Below are 17823 nucleotides of genomic sequence, written 5' to 3' on the forward strand. Positions count from 1 at the left end.
GCCGGGGGCAGGCTGGGTGCTCCTGGCACTCTGAGGGCGGGCGGTTGGTCCTATGCGTGGTCACATCAGATTTGATAGGAGAAATGTGGAGGGATGGCCCCAAAGCTAATTTAAAATGCAAGTGTCAGCCCCCTTTCCGTTCTGTCTCCGTGCCTTCTGGGGGAAGAAATTGGTGAGGAATGTAGTGTCTCCAGGGAGGAAGGGCAAGGCAGCTGTGCAGCCACAGGGCATTCATGACATTTCCCTTTTTCTTTTTGCTAGATGTAGTGGCTCATGCCTGTAATTCCAGCTATGTGGGAGGTAGGGGTGGGGAGGATCAGGATTTGAGGTCAGCCTAGGCAAAAAATTCTCACAACCCCATTTCAACCAATAAAAATCTGGGTGTGGTGGTATGTACCTGGGAAGTATAAATGGGAGGATTGAGGTCCAGGCCAGCCCAGGCATCACGGTGAGACCCTGCTTCAAAAATAAAGTTAAGGGGGTGGGGTAGGGGGACGATGGAAGGGCAGGGATGGGAAGGGGAAACAAAGGAGGAGGCAACAATGCTTGATAAGAAATGTACTCATTTCCTTGCTCATGTAATTGTAACTCCTCTGTAAAAAAAACTCATTAATTAAAAAAGCAAAGTTAAAAAAAGGTAGGGATATGGCTCAAGAGGGAGAGGACCTGCCTGTAAGTGCAAGGTCCTGAATTCAACCCCTAGTACTACCAAAAGAGCAAAAATAACTTTGGCTGGATACAGCTGTAGCTATTTGGGAGGTGGGGGGGCGGGGGGGCAGGGCTGTTTGAATCTAGGCCAGGCCACAAAAATCCTTGAGACTCCTTCTCAACCAATATCTGAATATTGGTAGCATATACCTCTCATTCCAGCTGCTCATAAAGTACAGTGGCTGGGCTCGCCTCAACCACATGGGGGGCATACACAGGAGGATCGTAGTTCAGGTCATCCGAGGAAGTAGAGACCATGGGTGGATGGATAGGTGGATGGATGGATGGATGGATAGATGGGTGACTGCGGATAGATAGATTTTTATTTATTTATTTTTGTCAGTTTTGAGGCTTGAACTCTGGGCCTGGGTGCTGTCCCTCAGCTCTTCAGCTCAAGGCGAGACCACTCTACCACTTTAGCCACAGCACCACTTCCAGTTTTCTGGTAGTTTATTAGAGATGAGAGTCTCATAGACTTTCCTGCCCAGGCTGGCTTTGAACCTAGATCCTCAGATCTCAGCCTCCTGAGTAGCTAGGATGACAGGCGTGAGCTACTGGCGCCCGGCTAGATAGATATTTTAAACACATGTAAAAAGGGTTAGAGGAATGGCTCAGGGATAGAGCCCTTTCCTAGCAAGCACAAGGTCCTGAGTTCAAATCCCAGGATTCCTCCCACACACACACCCCAAAAGGAATTGGGTTTGAGCCACAGCCTCACTATGTACCCCAGCCTGGCCCTGACTCAAGCTCCTTCTGCCTCCACCCTCTCCCCCTGGGGTTGTAGGCTGGCACCAGGCCTGGCAGCTAGCTGCCTTCCTGGGGAGTCAGTTGTGGAAGGGGGTGGGGGCGGGGCTGGCTTGTGTTGTCTGCGCATCAGAGTCTCAAGTTCATTGCTGAACATTTATTGGGCACCGACCCAGCAGGCAGGATGCTGGAGTGCACGCCATAAAGCCGCTGCCCCCCACGGGTCCCCGGCCCGCCTCTCCTGCCCAGGACCCCTGTAGGAGTGACCTAGCGGCTCCGTCCGTGGACAGACGGCTTTATGTGAGGGCCGAGGGCCTTCAAGGTGGGACCCAAGTCCTGGATGCCTTCCAGGCCAACGTGAAAGGTCCCCGAGCAGGGTGGGCCGGGCCGATAGCTCCACCGGACCCTGCCTCAGTCCCGGTCAGAGAGGAGCTGGCCTGAATGGACTTAGGAATCTTGAGGTGCAGCAGAGAAGATTCCAGAAAGGCATGCTGTGGCCCCAGGCGGGTGAGCAGCCTGGGCTAGGGCCAACCTGGAGGGCTTCGGACGGCAGCCACGGCGCAGCCTCCACCGCAGGCCGGGCACAGAGGTCCTTTGTTCCTAGAGAGATGAGGCAAGCCGCTTCAGAAGCGGAGGCCGCACGAGCAGGGAGCGGGCAGGAGCGGCCTTCATTTCTTAGTTATCTTGAGACAAGGTACTGCAGCATAGCCCAGGCTGGCCTGAGGTCGCCGTCCTCCTGACTCCGTCCTCTGCCGGGATTACAGACATGCCCACCACAGCCCATTTAGAAAAATACTTTGTTGTTGTTACCATTATTATTATTACCGTTATTTTTGTGTATGTGTGCACACGCCAGGACTGGGGCTTGAACTCAGGGCCTGGGTGTTATCCCTTAGCTTTTTTTTTTTGTCAGTTGTGGGGCCTGAACTCTGGGCCTGGGCGCTGCCCCTCAGCTCTTCAGCTCAAGTTGAGGGCTCTACCACTTGAGCCACAGCACCACTTCTGGCTTTTTCTGCTTATGTGGTGCTGAGGAATCGAGCCCAGGGCCTCGTGCATGTGAGGCGAGCGCTCTGCCGCTGAGCTGCCTTCCCAGCCCCTCCCTTAGCTTTTGTATTCAAAGCTGCCGTTCTACCACCTGAGCCACAGCTCCACTTTTGATTTTTTGGTGGTTCAGTGCAGATAAGGATCTCACCGGCTTTCCTGCCCAGGCTGGTTTTGAACTGGGATACTCAGATCTTAACCTCCTGAGAGGATGGAATTACAGGTGTAAGCCACCATACCCAGGCAGGAAAACTCATTTTTAAAGCGAGCTTGTTTGCTCCGGCGGCCTGACGGCCTTGTGGAGGCTCCTGAGCGGCCACACTCAGGGAGGACACCGTGGTGGCAGCAAGTCTGCGCCCAGAGCCTGGAAGCGTTCTGGCCACCAAGAGCCCTCCTCCCTCCCCTCACGAACCGCCCCAGGAGTGCCCCAGGAGCACCCCAGGAGCAAGGCCTTGCGGCCCCACGACCTCCCCCTTCTCGGGGTTCCTGCTGCCCTTTGAGACCCGTGCAGGACACTTCACTTCCAGCCCTGGACGGCATCGTGGGCCACTGGGTCACCTGGCAGTGTTCTGCCACCTCCCAGCTGGGCACCAGGTTGTGCAAAGGCCATTCGTGGGGTGCTGCGGTTCTGGCCTGGGGCCTGGAGCGGCTGACCCAACCCCCAGCGCCTTGACTCCCGCGGGCGGGTGGGTGGGCTGGCGGGCGGGCAGGCGGGTGGGTGGGCGGGCGCTCTCAGCGGACCAGGCCGCGGTGCATTCTGAAGCAAAGCCTTGTCCAGGTTGCGTGTAGAGAGTGTGGTGCTCGCTCTTCCTTGGCTGCTTCACGGGTGAAGCCCCTCTGCCGCGGGGTGGCGCTGTGGTGGGGTCCTGGGTGTGTGGGTTGCGCCGCGGGTCAGTGTGGGTGAGGGGCAGAGTGCCACCCTAAGGACAAGAAGGGGGTGCTGGGACTGGGCCAGGGTATGGGCAGGCTGGGGTGGGCGCTGAGGCTCCGGGTTGGCACAGACTTGGGGTCCTGCTTGCCTGTGACCACAGCCTCCGTCCTCTTCAGAAACAGCTGGTCACGCCTGCCAGCCAGTACATGTGATCTGCTTATGCGCCTGAGCTGAAGGCTAGCACTCTACCACTTGATCCGCACCTCCACTTCTGGCTGGTTGGGTAGTTTATTGGAGATAAGGGTCTCACAGACTCTCCTCCCCTGGCTGGCTTTGAACCGCAATCCTCAGATCTTAGCCTCCTGAGTAGCTAGGATGACGGGCGTGAGCCGGGGGCCTTGCCCACCCCCCCTGCCCCCATGTCATCCCTGGCTAATGACTAACACAGGCCTCACTGGCACCAGGCACCGTGGCCAGGTTTTCGATTTCAAATTGCCCCTCGCTTGGGCTGCAGTGCCTGGAGTTTTAGGCATGGCGGGGAAGTGGAGCTTGAGCCAGGCTCGAGCCAGACTCAGCTGGGACAAAGGACGGTCAAGCCGGGGGTGAGGCCTGCAGGAGGCGCTGGTCCCTGGCCGGCCCGCCTGCCCTGCCACCACCCTGGGAGCCCTGTGTGGGTCTCCTGTGTTCTCTGTGCTTTCCAAACAACACAGCGGACAGACACTGCATTGGTAGTGAGGAAAAACCGCCTGCAGTCCTTTCTCAATGTCAGAAGAGAGAGTAAAGAAATGAACCAACACCTGTGGCTCTCAGCACTCAGAGTCTGCCACGATGTGTGTTTTGGAAAGACGTCGGATGACGGAGCAGTTGTGGTGAGCGGCGGCCCCAAGAGAGCCCAGAACCCCGCGCCCGCACCCCGAGGCTGTCCTAACAGACGGCCCACATGGCCCAGTTACCTTCTCCCAGCTGGAGGCCACACGTCAGAACTCAGCACCCCTGGCTGGGAGTCCCAGTGTGTGCAGGGCTGCACGCTCCGCCCGCAGCGGCTCCCAGGTCTGTTGCCTGACCACCGGCTTCTGGGGAGCCAGGTGTTGCTGGCTTGGGGCCACATCACTGCTCTGTCCTTGCCTGTCCTTGTGTGTGTGTGTGTGTGAGTGTGTTTGTGTGAGTGTGTGTCTCCCTTCCAGGTTACCGGAGATGATTGCCTCCATGGCCTCCCTGGGCCCCGGGTCATCCCAGTAGCTCAAGGTCTTTCACTTAATCGCATGCCCGATGCCCCCCCCCCATGCCTGAGAGCCGGGTCCCCCCCCCATGCCTGAGAGCCGGGTCCCCCCCCCCCCATGCCTGAGAGCCGGGTCCCCCCCCATGCCTGAGAGCCGGGTCCCCCCCCCCATGCCTGAGAGCCGGGTCCCCCCCCCATGCCTGAGAGCCGGGTCCCCCCCCCCATGCCTGAGAGCCGGGTCCCCCCCCCCATGCCTGAGAGCCGGGTCCCCCCCCCATGCCTGAGAGCCGGGTCCCCCCCCCATGCCTGAGAGCCGGGTCCCCCCCCCCATGCCTGAGAGCCGGGTCCCTCCTCAGCGGGCACTGTCCCCTTCTCTCGCTGCGCAGCGGCCCCCTGGGACTATGCTCTGCCCCCCCCCCAGGTGTTGTCCCCACACACCCCAACAAGAATTTTGCCGCCTGAGGGGTAGGTTTGGGTCCCGGCCCGGGCAGGGTGGGGGCAGAGCTGGGAGGATGTGGCGGGCCTGCGTCTTGGTCCTGTGGCTGACTGAGCCCCGCGGCTGTGATGACTCACGGCCGGTCCGCCAGTCCTCCCGGGAGCAGGAAGTGTCATCCAGGATGGGGATGGGGACCCGAGCAGGGTGGCAGGCAGGCCGGGGCTGGCCCTGGGCAGGAAGGCCTCCCGGTGTGGGCAGCGCGGCTGCTTCTGTCTCAAGAGAAGCTGAAAATCAGTCATTCTCATAAACAGCCCGAGTGGTGGCACTGGGAGGAATACACATTTTGTCTAACTAGAGATGGCACAGCACAGCCCATCTCTGCCCACCCCTTGAGGCCAGCCCCCCCTCCCATAACACACACTTCCCGGGACCCTCGCTGTAGCCCTCCTAGCTCCTCTGTGGTCACTGGCGCCCGTGGGGACCCCTGTGGCCGGGTGGGCAGCCGGAAGTAGCACCAGGTTCCCCCTCCTCCCCCAGCCAGTTCCCAAAGAGCAGGCGCTGAGTCTGGGGAAATCACAGCCAGGGACAGGGTCCCTCCCCGGGGACCGTGAGACACACTGACTCATGTGTGGGAGATGGAAATCTTCCAGCCTGCTGGCGGGAGGCTGGGGAGAGGAGGCTGGGGAGGAGAGACAGCATTTTCTTCAGAGACCAGGCAGCTACACAGGGACTGGGGAGGTGGGGGGACGGCAGGGTTCCACCTGGGCAGGTGTCAGGGCTCCTCCACCTCTGAGCCCTCCTGCCTGGGAGAGTCTGAGTGCTGGGCGAGGGCCGGGCCAGGGAGGCAGAGGAGAGGCGAGGCCGGAGCTCAGGAACTAGGCTTGTGAAACGCTTACAACCCGAGGAAATCGGAAATCGCAGCCTCCCAGCCTGGCTGGCCGGAGGGAGAGGGAAGGCTCTGGAAGCCGCCAGGAATTTGACTCTGCAAGTTGGTTTCCAAGAGCCTAAGTTAAACATCTCCAAGGGAATATTAAAAGGGAGAAGCCAGAGCGCCGGGCAGGCAGCGGGGGCGGAGGGGGTGGAGAGAGGCCGCGCCGCCGCCCGCCCGCCGGAAGCTGCACGCTGGACCCTGAAGCCACCGCGCGCTGGCTCGGGAGGCCCAGGCCCAGGCGGCCGGTCCTGGCACGTGGCGGGGACCCGGTTCCTGAAAGACCCGCCCGCACCCTCTCTCCAACTTTCTTCCAAGTCTCTCCTTTTGCTCCCTGTTCTCTCCTGGCTTGAAGAGACAACGCGGCTTCAGTGCGGCGCTCGCTCACACATATGACAAGCACATGGAAATGTGGTAATGTGGATGCATTCGTGATTGCAACAGATTGAAGAAATTACACAAGGCCAAGAGTGGTTTTCTGTTTCTTGGAGGAGGAGGCAGAGGGAGGGAGGGCGACGCGGGTGTGAAGGGGACGTCGGTGGACGGGGCGCCGGACTCCGCCTGCTGCTAAATAGTTATAACCGGAGGAATGGAGAGAGACCGGATCACAGGTAGGCGGACGGCCTGGCTCCGTCTCCCCGACCCCCGAACCCAGCTCGGAGCCTCGGGAAGGCAGCACCCCAGGGTCTCCCTGACTCCTTTTTTTTTAAAGTTTTCTGTAGACAGATTTCTTCTCCTTTGGGCTGTTGTCAGTGGGTCGGATGGAATGTGACTGCACACACGAAGCCCCAGAGTCTGGCTTTTATTTAAACTCGCCTCTCCGCGCCCTGGGCTGTGTCTCTGTCATTTTGCAAAGTTGTCATTGCCTCTGCGACCGCAGGGGTGTTAAGATGACCCCCTCCCCCTTCAAAGGCTGGGTTTGGGTGGGTGCGGGGACCCTGTGCCTCAGGCTTGGGGCTGGGGGGGGGGTAGCCTGGCTCGTGCGTCCACCGTGCTGTGGGGTTTTTGTCTGTCTTTAAGGCGTGCTCGGCCGGCTGCTCCCTGCCCTAGCATTCCTAGGCGGCTGATGATAGAGTTGGGCCGCTGGGGAGGCAAAGCGGTGTGCGCATGCGTGTACACCCATTCATTCTGAAACCCCCTCAGAGCTGATCCAGACCCTGATCCCTGGAGAGGAAAGACTCCCCCACCCCCCCTAGCGACCTGCGTGAGAAACCCCTTTCCCCACTCCTCTGTCCCAGACCACGCGCCCGCTGCTGGTCATTGCTGTGATTGGGTGTCCTCAGGGCGGGGACTGGGGGAATGTGATGCCCGTGAGCCATGCGTGGGCTCCTAGGATCCCCGGCCTAACTGGGGGTCCATTGAGAAGCACCCCCCACACGCTGCGGATGGGCCCTACAGGCTACCCAGTAACAGGACAAGAGGCGACTCCAGTCACCGGGTGTGATGATGGCACTTGGGGTTCCCCAAGTCAGGTCTGCTGGGGCTTCAGGGAAGAGGGTGCTGAGAAGCGGCCCCTGGACAGCGCCAGGGGAGCTGTCCTGGGCGTGAACCGCCTCCCAGGCCCACCAGCGGTCCGGCTGGCCAGATCTCTGTGGAGCGGGGGTCCGGCCTTCATTTGCTTACTTAGGCCAGCTAGGGCCCCAGCCTTGGGCCGGACTCCAGCCCGTCTCAAGGAGGGTGGGTGGGCAGCAGGGCGCCCAGGGAGGGGTGCTCCCTGCGGGGTTGGAGCCCGGACTTGGGACTTGAATTCAAGTCTATGAGCTTTTGTTGGTTGGTTGGTTGGTTGGTCAGTCATGGGGCTTGAACTCAGGGCCTGGGTGCTGTCCTTCAGCTCTTTCGCTAGTGCTCTACCACTTGAGTCACAGAGCCGCTTCCGGTTTTCTGGAGGTTCATTGGAGATAAGAGTCTCACGCACTTTCCTGCCCAGGCTTTGAACTGTGATCCGCAGAACTCAGCCTCCTGAGTAGCTAGGATGACAGGCGTGAGCCACCAGCGCCCAGCCCATGAGTTTTTCGTATACCAAACAAAACAGCCTTTGCGGACCACCAATTCCAGGCCATCGCGATCAACCTGATGGTTGTCATCCTTACTGGAGAGAACAGCACAGCAAGGGAAGACGTGGGGACCTTGTTTTAGGATGGGCAGGGTGAAAGATTGAGTCTACCCCTCCCTCCCTCCCTCCCTCCCTCCCTCCCTCCCTCCCTCCCTCTCTTCCTCCCTCCCTCCCTCTCTCCCTCCCTCCCTCCCTCCCTCTCTTCCTCCCTCCCTCCCTCCCTCCCTCCCTCCCTCTCTTCCTCCCTCCCTCCCTCCCTCTCTCCCTCCCTCCCTCCCTCTCTTCCTCCCTCTCTTCCTCCCTCCCTCCCTCCCTCCCTCTCTCCCTCCCTCCCTCCCTCCCTCTCTCCCTCCCTCCCTCCCTCCCTCCCTCCCTCTCTCCCTCCCTCCCTCCCTCTCTCCCTCCCTCCCTCTCTTCCTGTCTTCCTCGCTCTCTTCCTCCCTCCCTCTTCCCTCCCTCTCTCCCCCTTTCTCCCTTCTTTGCACGTTGCAAATGGAAGCCAGGCCTCCAGTGTCAGAGGCGATCTCTACCCACCACTAGAGCCACACCTCCAACCCTTGTTATTCTCCCCTTACAGCCCAGGCTGGCCTCAAACTCCCGAGCCTCCTTCCTCGGCCTCTTAAGTCCTGGGATTAGAGGCATGCACCAGGACACCAGCGTGACTGGTGCTTCCCTATGAACATTTCCTCTAAAACTCCGTTATGAACCAGCTGTACTGGGAAGAGTCCCAGCAGCTTGGGTGAGTCCCTCCCCCGGGCTCCGTTAATTGGGGTTCATTGTAACTCAGCTCCCAGCCCCAGGGGGAAGCTCTTGTCCTAGCAGACTGGGTGATCCCAGCCTGATCACTCTGTGTCCTGAGCCTCCATTTCCTCATCTGCAGAGTGAGCGGACTGTACCTGCGCCTCCCCCACCCCCCACCCGCCGTGTCCCCTCCCCCCTCCTTCTGTGGCCTGAGATCCTGAGTCCTGCCGTGCCTCCGTGTACAGCCCCCCTCCCCGCCCCTCCCGTGTTCTGTTGGGTGGGAGGCTGGGGACTCAGATGGAGGCCTGGCAGGCCACGCGCCCCCTCCGCCAGTCTCTGGGTGTGGCTGGCCTGCCCAGCGGGCAGGGGCTGGTGAATGAGGGAGGCCCGGCCCGCTGTCCGCCCCACTGCCCGGCCCGCTGCCCAGTGGGCGTGGCAGGAGGGGAGGCGTTGGCTAGCTTTGGGAAGGGACAACTTTGAACTGAGTTCTCTTGTCTTCTTCCTGGTCCCTGTTCCTCTCTGGCCCTCTGGGGTCCACCCTCCAACCCCCCCCCCCCCCGCCCCCGGGGCGCTCTGGCCTGTCCGCAGGGTGGTGTGAGTCAGAGCAGGCCGGGGAGGCCCGGAGGCCTGTCCTCTAGCCCAAGGGCCTGGCTTTGTTGTTGTTGTTACTCAGGACTGGCTTTGTGGCTTTGTACGAATGAAGCAGTTTTATCTTGTTCCAAGAGCGGAGTGAGCAGACTGAGAATCTTCAAGAAGGAACTTTCCACTGGGAGCAGCTGCTGGCTGGGCTGGGCTGGGGAGGGCGGGGGCTGTGGGCAGAGCACCGCCAGGAACGGGAACGGAGAGTCAGAGCTCTGTCACAGGCCCTGGGGTCCGGACCCCCCCCAGCTGCCTTGGCACTGGGTGGGACCCAGCCAGACTGGGGTGATGCAGTGAGGCTCAGAGCAGGGTCCAGCTCCACCCCGGGGCCGGGTGGGGGGGCAGCCTCGGCCACGCGATGGGAGAGCTCGCCCGCGCCCCAATCTCAGTCACTGTCCATTCAGCCTTTCCTGGTCCCTGGGCTCCTGGCTGGCCTGGTGTTTGCTCACCCTCCTTCCTGTCCTGGCTGTCTCTTCGTGTTCTAGAAGCTGCTGTCTGGGCCGGGGTGCTGGCAGGCTGATGGCCTGTCCCAAGCTCTCTCGGGCGTCTGGTGGCTGTGGTCATTTCTGCACTGTGGCTGATGGCCACGCGCCCCGGTGTCTCCTCCGTGTGGCCCGGGGACCTCCCACTGCCCCTGACGTCCCGCCACCGCTCAGGAAGCGCTTGTGATCCAGCGCACGGAGCGATCGCCTCTCAGCATTCATCAGAGCAAAGACCTTCTTCCAGTGAGGGTCACCTTTGCAAGCTCCAGGCAGGCAGGATTTGGGGGACCCCCCCACCCCACTGGCCCAGTGTGGGCCCTTGGCCTTTCCACGCATTGTTTGGCCTTAGTGAGAGGTTAGGGGTTCAGCTCCAATGGAGCCCCAGGGGCAGTGCGTGCTGTCTCCCCCGCCACCCGGCATCTTCCCCCCTACCCTAAGCCTTCCCAGGCCCCCACCGCCCCAGTGGGCCGCTCAGCTACCTGGAGGGGTGTGGCGGGAGAAGGGAGGGGGGTAAAGGGGACGGGGACCCGGCTGGGGGCACAGTGGGCCTGGGGACACCCGGGCAGCATGATGCTTTCCCACATCAGGTCTGCCCGGGAAGTTTTCAGTTGAACGATCTATTTCTGTCCGGGCCTCGGGAGGCTGAGCCGTGAGGATCGTGGTTCAAACCCAGCCCAGGGAAGGAAACCCCATGAGACTCTTCATCATCAAATAACCACAAAATGCCAGAGCTGGAGCTGTGGCACAGATGGTAGAGCACCAGCCTTGAGCAAACAAGCTCAGGAACAGAGCTGAGGCCCTGAGTTCAAGTCCCAGGATTCGCACACACACACACACACACAAGAATCTATTCCTGAGTATGATCCCCTAAGAATAATGTAGCGTCCTATTCCTATGTGTTAACAAGCTGTCCTAAGCCGTGCGGTAGGGGACGGGGGCGCCCCTGGTGTTTGGGGGTGTTCTCTACTAGAGGAACCTGGGGTACCCCAGGCTCTGTCCTGGACTTGGGACTCTTTTAAAAAGCTGTGATAAAGTAGCGAGGCTCAGTAGCTGATGCCCGCAGCCCTAGCTCGCTGCTGAGGGAATCAGTTCAAGACCGGCCGAAGCAGAAATACTCACAAGACCCCATCTTCAAAATAACCAGTGGAAAGCTAGACCCCGAAAATAATAACCCTCACTAAATATATCAAATACGCTGCTACTCAGGAGGCTGAGATGCAGAGGATCTCTACTTGAAGCCAGCCTGAACAGAAAAGTCCTAAAGACCCCATCTCCAATTAACCAGCAAAAAGCTGGGCTGGAGGTGTGGTCCAAGGGGGTAGAGCACCAAGTGTGAGCAAGTGGGAGACTCCTGAGTTAAAACACCCGCAAAGCCCCAAACAAAAAATTAAGCCCTCTGGTAAAATGTGCAGAACACAGACCTGGCCGCATGCACAGTGCGCATGGGCCGTTCCGAGCACGTGGCACATTCAGCGGTCAATGGCACCCGTCTCCAGTGGGAGTCCTGGCCCAGTCCACACCGGGCCCTTCCGTCCTCCTCCGGCCCGGCCAGCTGCACTGGCCCTCTCGGCCTGGATTGCAGCCCCCCCCCCTCGCCCTTCTACCGTAGGAGGGGGGATGGGGCGGCTGTGGGGCCACCTTGGGCCAAAGCCTACCCTTACAGGGAGTCTGGGCGACCCGGAGAGGCTCCAGAGGCTGAGATGGCCCCGGGTCCCCAGCATGGGCGGAGCGGGGGGGGGGGGGGGGTGGCGCCTCCTAGCCGTGGTCTCTGTTTGGGCTGTGCTCCGAACTCAGGAAAGCCACATGGACTGCTGGTGGGATGTGCACCTGACGCCCCTCCACCCCACACCCCTCCACCCCACACCCCTCCATCCCACACCCCTCCATCCCACACCCCTCCACCCCACACCCCTCCACCCACCGCCCTCGGCGGTCTTTTTTCTTTTTCTTTTTGGCCGGTCGTGGGGCTTGAACTCGGGGTCTGGGCGCTGTCCCTCAGCTCTTCAGCTCAAGGCGAGCGCTCTACCGCTTGAGCCACAGCGCCACTTCTGGCTTTCTGGTGGTTCATGGGAGATGAGACTCCTGGACTTTTCCTGCCTGGGCTGGCTTTGAACCGCAGTCCTCAGATCTCAGCCTCCTGGGTGGCTGGGACCCAGGCGTGAGCCGCCGCGCCCGGCTCTCCCTCAGTTTTCTCCAGCCACAGAGGGAAGTGGAGCAGAGGCGGCGTCGGCAGGGCAGCCCGCCGCGGGGTCACGCGAGACCCTGGCCCCGAGGCGTCGCCATGGACTCTGAAAGGCTGCTCCGCTGGACTGGACCGGCCCCCGGCGGGCTGGTTGTGGGCAGGAGCTCCTTGCCCAGTGCTCCCCGCTTTATGAGCTCTGCCCCTGCCAGCAACTACATAGCCACTCTCCTGGTGTCTGCTTGGAGCCCAGCTGGCATTGTTAGGCCTAACAACCCCGAGTGGGTTGCTGAACGTCCATGGAGGTCCTGCTCTGGGCCGGCACCCCAGGCTCCTGGCCCACACCGAGACGCAGGAAAGACTCAGTACCAGGCCGCTGGGCTGAGGTCTGCCCTGGGCGTCAGTGGCTTTGTATGATTCCTATGGAGTTGTGTCTGTGGCTAGGTGTGTGTGGCCCTCCTTGGAGGGAAGATGACGTTGAGTTTGAGTTCAGTGGCTACAAAGGCCTGACCAGCCCAGATTGCAGGGGGAAAGTATGCAAGCAAATAGAAAAAGCAAGTGCAAAGGTCCTGAGGTCATCGCCTAAGGAAGGTGTGAGTGGGCAGAGCCTTCCACAGTCCAGATGAGGGAGGCTGGGCTTTACCTCTGACTGGTGAAACCGCAGGACGGCAGCAGCCTCTGGAGGCCCTGCCCGCAGGGCAGGGGAAGGCGCTTTGATTGCTAGGTAGACCTGGGTGGTTGAAGAAGGAAGCCACTGGACGCTAACGTGGACGTCAGCCCCAGCCAGCCCCAGCCACGGCCAGCCCCGGCTACGGCCAGCCCCGGCCACGGCCAGCCCCAGCCCCGGCCAGCCCCGGCCACGGCCAGCCCCGGCCACAGCCAGCCTGCCCTCCTCCTTCAGGACCGAGCCCTTGTGGCGTCACAGGTCCTGGCTGCAGTGTGTGCGCGTGGCTGGGCGCCCGGCGGCGGCGGCGGCGGCGGCGGTGGCCAGGAGCTGGGAGGAGAGCCGGGGGCACGGGCAGAGGAGGAGGGACCCGGCTCTGGGTCTGCTGGAGTGTCACCGCGGTGCCTGGCCGGGTCCCCGTCCGGAGCCAGAGCTGGGGTCTGGGACCTGGGCTTTGCATCTGCCCACGGGGTTCCCCGTGTCTCCCCAGCCTTGGGCGCTGACTGGGGGGGGTGGGCGCTGGTCTCTGGGGAGTCGGCCCCTCTACCCACGATCACACCGCCGTCCTAATCCCCTGCTGTGCCTCTTCTTCGGGGCTGGGACCTCCTCCTGCCACCGTGCCCAGAGGGTGGGGCGTGGCCAGGGACTTCCGGGGGTCCCCAGAGGGGTGGCCACCTCCCCGCGAGTCTACCCTGCCTGCTCTGAGCCTGCTGCCTGTCCGGGAGCAGAGAACCCCGCATGGTGGAGTTGGTGCGGGAAGGAGGGGCCTCCCGACGCCTGCTGGGGGGGGGTCCCCCTGTCGCCTCCTGAGTTTCGGGGCTTGCCCTTCGGGTCCCAGCCAGGCCTTTGCACAGCCTTGGTGTGCTGAACTAGGCTGCATTTCTGCTCAGGAGCCTCTTGACTCAGTGGGGGGGCTGTGTCCCTGCAGACCACGCGGTGGGCAGAGTCCGGCTCCTGGGGAGCGGCACCGAGCGCTGCCCTGGAGCGCACCTTGCGGCGGCCTCGCTTTCTGTGGCCACTTCCGGCCACCGCCCTCGCCTCCGGCCCCCCTCCCCCCGTGCTGTGCTGCTCACGGCGGCTGTCCACCCGTAACAAATGTCAGCTTCAGGAGCATCGGAAGCATCTTCGGTGTCGGGGCCTGGCGGCGCCCCGTCCGGAGGAGAGGAAGGGCTGGGGCTCTCCTTGTCTGTGAGTACGGGCAGCCCCCACACGTCAGCACCCCGATCACCGGCGGGGCGCCCGGTGCCCTCGAAGGGGGCGTGTCGATGCCCCAGAGCAGAAGGGGCGGGTGCCGAGATCTCTCTGTCCAGCAGGGGGCAGTGCAGGCCTTCAAGAGCTCGCCGCCTGGCCTGGCGACTTCCCTGACTGAGGCCAGAGGCTCTCCCTGCAGAGAAGGAAATGGGGAGAGGGGAAGCAAGTGGGAGAGAAAGGAAGGGGCAGAGGGAACTTCCTTCCGTGGCGCAGGCGGCCTGCCGGCCTCCGGGATCCATCGGGGCAGTGGGAGCTGGAGGCTCGGGAGAAGAGAGGGCAGGGCCTCCCCACTTAAACCTTCTCAGGTATGACAGAGATGACAGATGCGTTTCACTCCCGCCTGCCGAGCAGGGCGCTGGTGGCTCACGCCTGTCATTCTAGCTACTCAGGAGGCTGAGATCTGAGGATCGCGGTTCAAAGCCAGCCCGGGCAGGAGAGACCGTGAGACTCCTATCTCCAATAAACCACCAGAAAACCGGAAGTGGTGCTGTAGCTCAAGTGGTAGAGCGCTCGCCTTGAGCTGAAGAGCTGAGGGACAGCGCCCAGGCCCAGAGTTCAAGCCCCATGACCGACCAAAAACAAAAACAAAAACTCCCGCCTGCCGTCTGGTGGCTGGGCCCTGAGATTCGCAGGTGCTAGGTGTGGGCAGCCATCTCTAAGCATATGTATTTGGTGGCACTGAGGTTTGAACTCAGGGCCTTCACTTGCTAGGCAGGCTCTCTACCTCTTAAGCCACACTCCCTGGCCCCCAGTTGCTTTTTTTTTTCCCTTAGCTACTTATTTTCAGATGTTTTCGCCCGGACTGAGATTCTCCTACTTCTGTCTCCCCCTTAGCTGGGACTACAGGGCTGTGTCACCATACTTGGATATTATTGATTGAGATGTGGTCTTTCTAACTGCCCCCCCCCCACACATACACACACCGGGCTGACTTTAAACCTTGATCCCCGATTTCCATCCATCTCCTGAGTGGCTGGGATTACAGGCGTGAGCCACCAGGCCCTGCAATTTCCTTGCCTGCTCACAAGTCTCCAAGAATAAAGCGCCGTGATGAACTTCCTCGCACTGGGACGCTGATCTTTCCTGGGTAAATGACAGAAGAGTTGGGGAGACTCCGGAAGTCCAGCTTCGGTTCTATAAGGAACAGGCTGAGCTTCACAGTGGCCGGGGGGGTACCCCGCAGTCCTCCAGTGGTGCAGACCTCCTCCCATCTGTATCTGTATGCCTTGCTAACGTTGGGTACTGTAGCACTCAGCTTTCAGTCATTCTGTGGGCGCGTAGCAGCTGGATGTGACACTCGGATCTGCATTGCTACGTAGTGAGTACGTGTTCACAGACTTACAGGCTATTCTTGGGTTTCTTCTTTGCAAAGTGTCTTTTCAAATCTGTTGCTCATTTTAAACTAACTTGGACGCCTTGATAATTCTAGCTGGACAGGGGTCTTTTGTCAGCTACAGAGAGTGTGTGTGTGTGTGTGTGTGTGTGTGTGTGTGGTAAGAATGTCACGAATTTTCCTGTCTGGACTGGCTTTGAACCGTGATCCTCAGTTCTCAGCCTCCTGAGTAGCTGGGATTACAGGAGTGAGCCACCGGCACCTACCACTTTGTGTTCTTTGTAAGAAGCCTTTGCTTATACCAAGCTGCAAAGAGACTTTCCGTATTTTCCTCTAGTCAGTGTATGGTCTCAGCTTTTATGAGGTTGTGAGAGGATCAGGATTTCGTGTTGTTGTTGTTTGTCTTGCCTGACCTGGGGCTTGAACTCAGGGCCTGTATGCTGTCCTTGAGCCTCTTTGTGCTCAAGGCTAGTGCACTTAAGCCACAGTGCCACTTCTGGCTTTCTCTGAGTGGTTTATTGGAGCTTTCACTCAGGGCTGGGAAGGTGGCTCAGTGGTAGAGCGCTTGCCTTGCATGGCTGAGGCCCTGGGTTCCATTCCTCAGCACCACATAAGCAAAAAAAGAAAAAAGCCGGAAATGGCGCTGTGGCTCAAGTGGTAGAGCGCTAGCCTTGAGCTGAAGAGCTGAGGGACAGCGCCCAGGCCCAGAGTTCAGGCCCCACAACCGGACCCAAAAATAAAAAAAAGTCTTTCACTCACAGAGACTTTCCTGCCCTGGCTGGCTTCAAACCATGATCCTCAGATCTCAGCCTCCCGAGTGGTAGGATGACAGGAGTAAGCCACAGCACTGGGCTTTTAACCATTGTTTTAGGTGTATCTGGCTCTCTGTCCATTTACTGGAAAGACTTTTCTCCATTGGATTGATTTGGGCACTTTTTGTTGAAAATGAGTTGAATGAAGCTGGGCATGGTAGTGCATGTCTGTAATCCCAGCCTTTGAGAGGCTGAAGCTAAAAACTATGAGCTGAAGGCCAGCTGGGTTATATAGTGTGACTCTGTCTCAAAACAAGCAAAAATAACTTCAGACACACACTGACACTCACGCTTCCTATTGGTTTGTGCTTTTTTTTTTAATTTGGAAGTATGAAGATCAAAATCTGAGGCTGACCCCAGACAAAATTTCTAATGTACACGTGTGTGTTTGCATGTGTGTGTGCGTGTGTGCATGTGTGTGTTGTGTGCCAGTTCTGGGGCTTAAACTCAGGCCTGGGAGGTAGCCTGTAGCTTGTGTGCTCAGGGTCAGGGTTCTACCACTTGAGCCACAGCTCCACTCCTGGCTTTTTGGTGGTTAAAGTTGCAGTAAGAGTCATAAGAGTCGCAGATTTTTCCTTCCTGGGCTGGCTTTTTCATTTGTATTTTGTGGTGCTGGGCGGGGCTGTCCTTTGGGGGTTCTGTGGAGATATTATTTAGTCCTGATTGGTTCAGTCATGGCCCCCGGATCAACTGGACCCTTTGGGTGGCTCTGGGCCGGCTCGCGGTTTGTTCTGGGCTGAGGCCCAAGTGGGCAGAAGAAAACCCAGAACGCACTGCGTTCCCAGTTGCTGTTGAGAGGACGGTGCGGCTGCCGTTTCCTGCCCGAGACGCCCACGGAGGTGGAAGGAAGGAAGTGACGGGATCAGGACAGAAATCAAGGAAGTGGAAATTGAGAAAAAAAAATAAGGTCAAAACTTGGCGCTCTAAAGTGATTTACAGCTTGATAAGGTTAGGGCCTGGCAGGTGGGCTGGGGGAGACCCGGAGCCCTCGGTGCGCGCATGAAAAGCCCCACGGGCTCCTGTGCGCATTGATGGGACTTAACAGGATCCTGCAAAATGCCATTTCCTAGCAGCTGTGGTAGTGCACAGCAGTAATCCCTGACACAGGAGGCTGAGGCAGGGAGATGTGAGCGCAAGTCCAGTCTGGGCCAAAAAGAAAACGAAGAAAAAAATCATACCGTTTACAGAAAATTAACACCAAAGTTTTTTCTTTTTTTTTCTTTTTTTCTTTTTTGGGTCCAGTCGTGGGGCCTGAACTCTGGGCCTGGGCGCTGTCCCTCAGCTCTTCAGCTCAAGGCTAGCGCTCTACCCCTTGAGCCACAGCGCCACTTCCGGCTTTTTTCTTTTTGCTTAGGTGGTGCTGAGGAATCGAACCCAGGGCCTCAGGCATGCAAGGCAAGCGCTCTACCACTGAGCCACCTTCCCAGCTCCAAAAGTTTTTTCTTAAAGAACAAAATAGACTGGCTCACACTATGTATGTATACATATTACATGCATGTGTGTATATGTGTATATATATATATATATATATATATGTGTATAATTGATTTGCCATATGTATAATTGGTTTGCCAGGCACCGGTGGCTCATGCCTGTAGTTGTAGCCATTCAGGAGTTGGAGATCAGAGGATCATGATGCAAAGCCAGGTTGGACAGGAAAGTTAGGAGACTTTTATTCTCCAATGAAGCACCAAAACAGCCAGAAGTGGAGCTGTGGCTCAA

At 59.4% G+C, this 17823-nt stretch overlaps 1 protein-coding gene across 3 annotated transcripts in view; it reads left to right on the forward strand.

The window, feature by feature from the left end:
• Septin9 (septin 9) overlaps positions 1 to 17823 on the forward strand; it is a 139176-nt gene that overhangs the window by 18972 nt on the left and 102381 nt on the right. The window contains exon 1 of one of the 3 annotated variants that reach the window (XM_042702658.1): positions 6488 to 6558. The exons of the other annotated variants lie outside the window; for them this stretch is intronic. Coding sequence (XP_042558592.1) covers positions 6537 to 6558 — 22 coding nt within the window. The 5' untranslated portion in view covers positions 6488 to 6536. Of the gene's footprint in view, positions 1 to 6487; positions 6559 to 17823 lie in introns of those variants that run through there. 3 annotated transcript variants of the gene reach the window in all.

This window comes from Dipodomys spectabilis, unplaced genomic scaffold (assembly GCF_019054845.1).
Source record: "Dipodomys spectabilis isolate Male_0828 unplaced genomic scaffold, ASM1905484v1 ptg000329l, whole genome shotgun sequence".
Lineage (NCBI taxonomy): Eukaryota > Metazoa > Chordata > Mammalia > Rodentia > Heteromyidae > Dipodomys > Dipodomys spectabilis.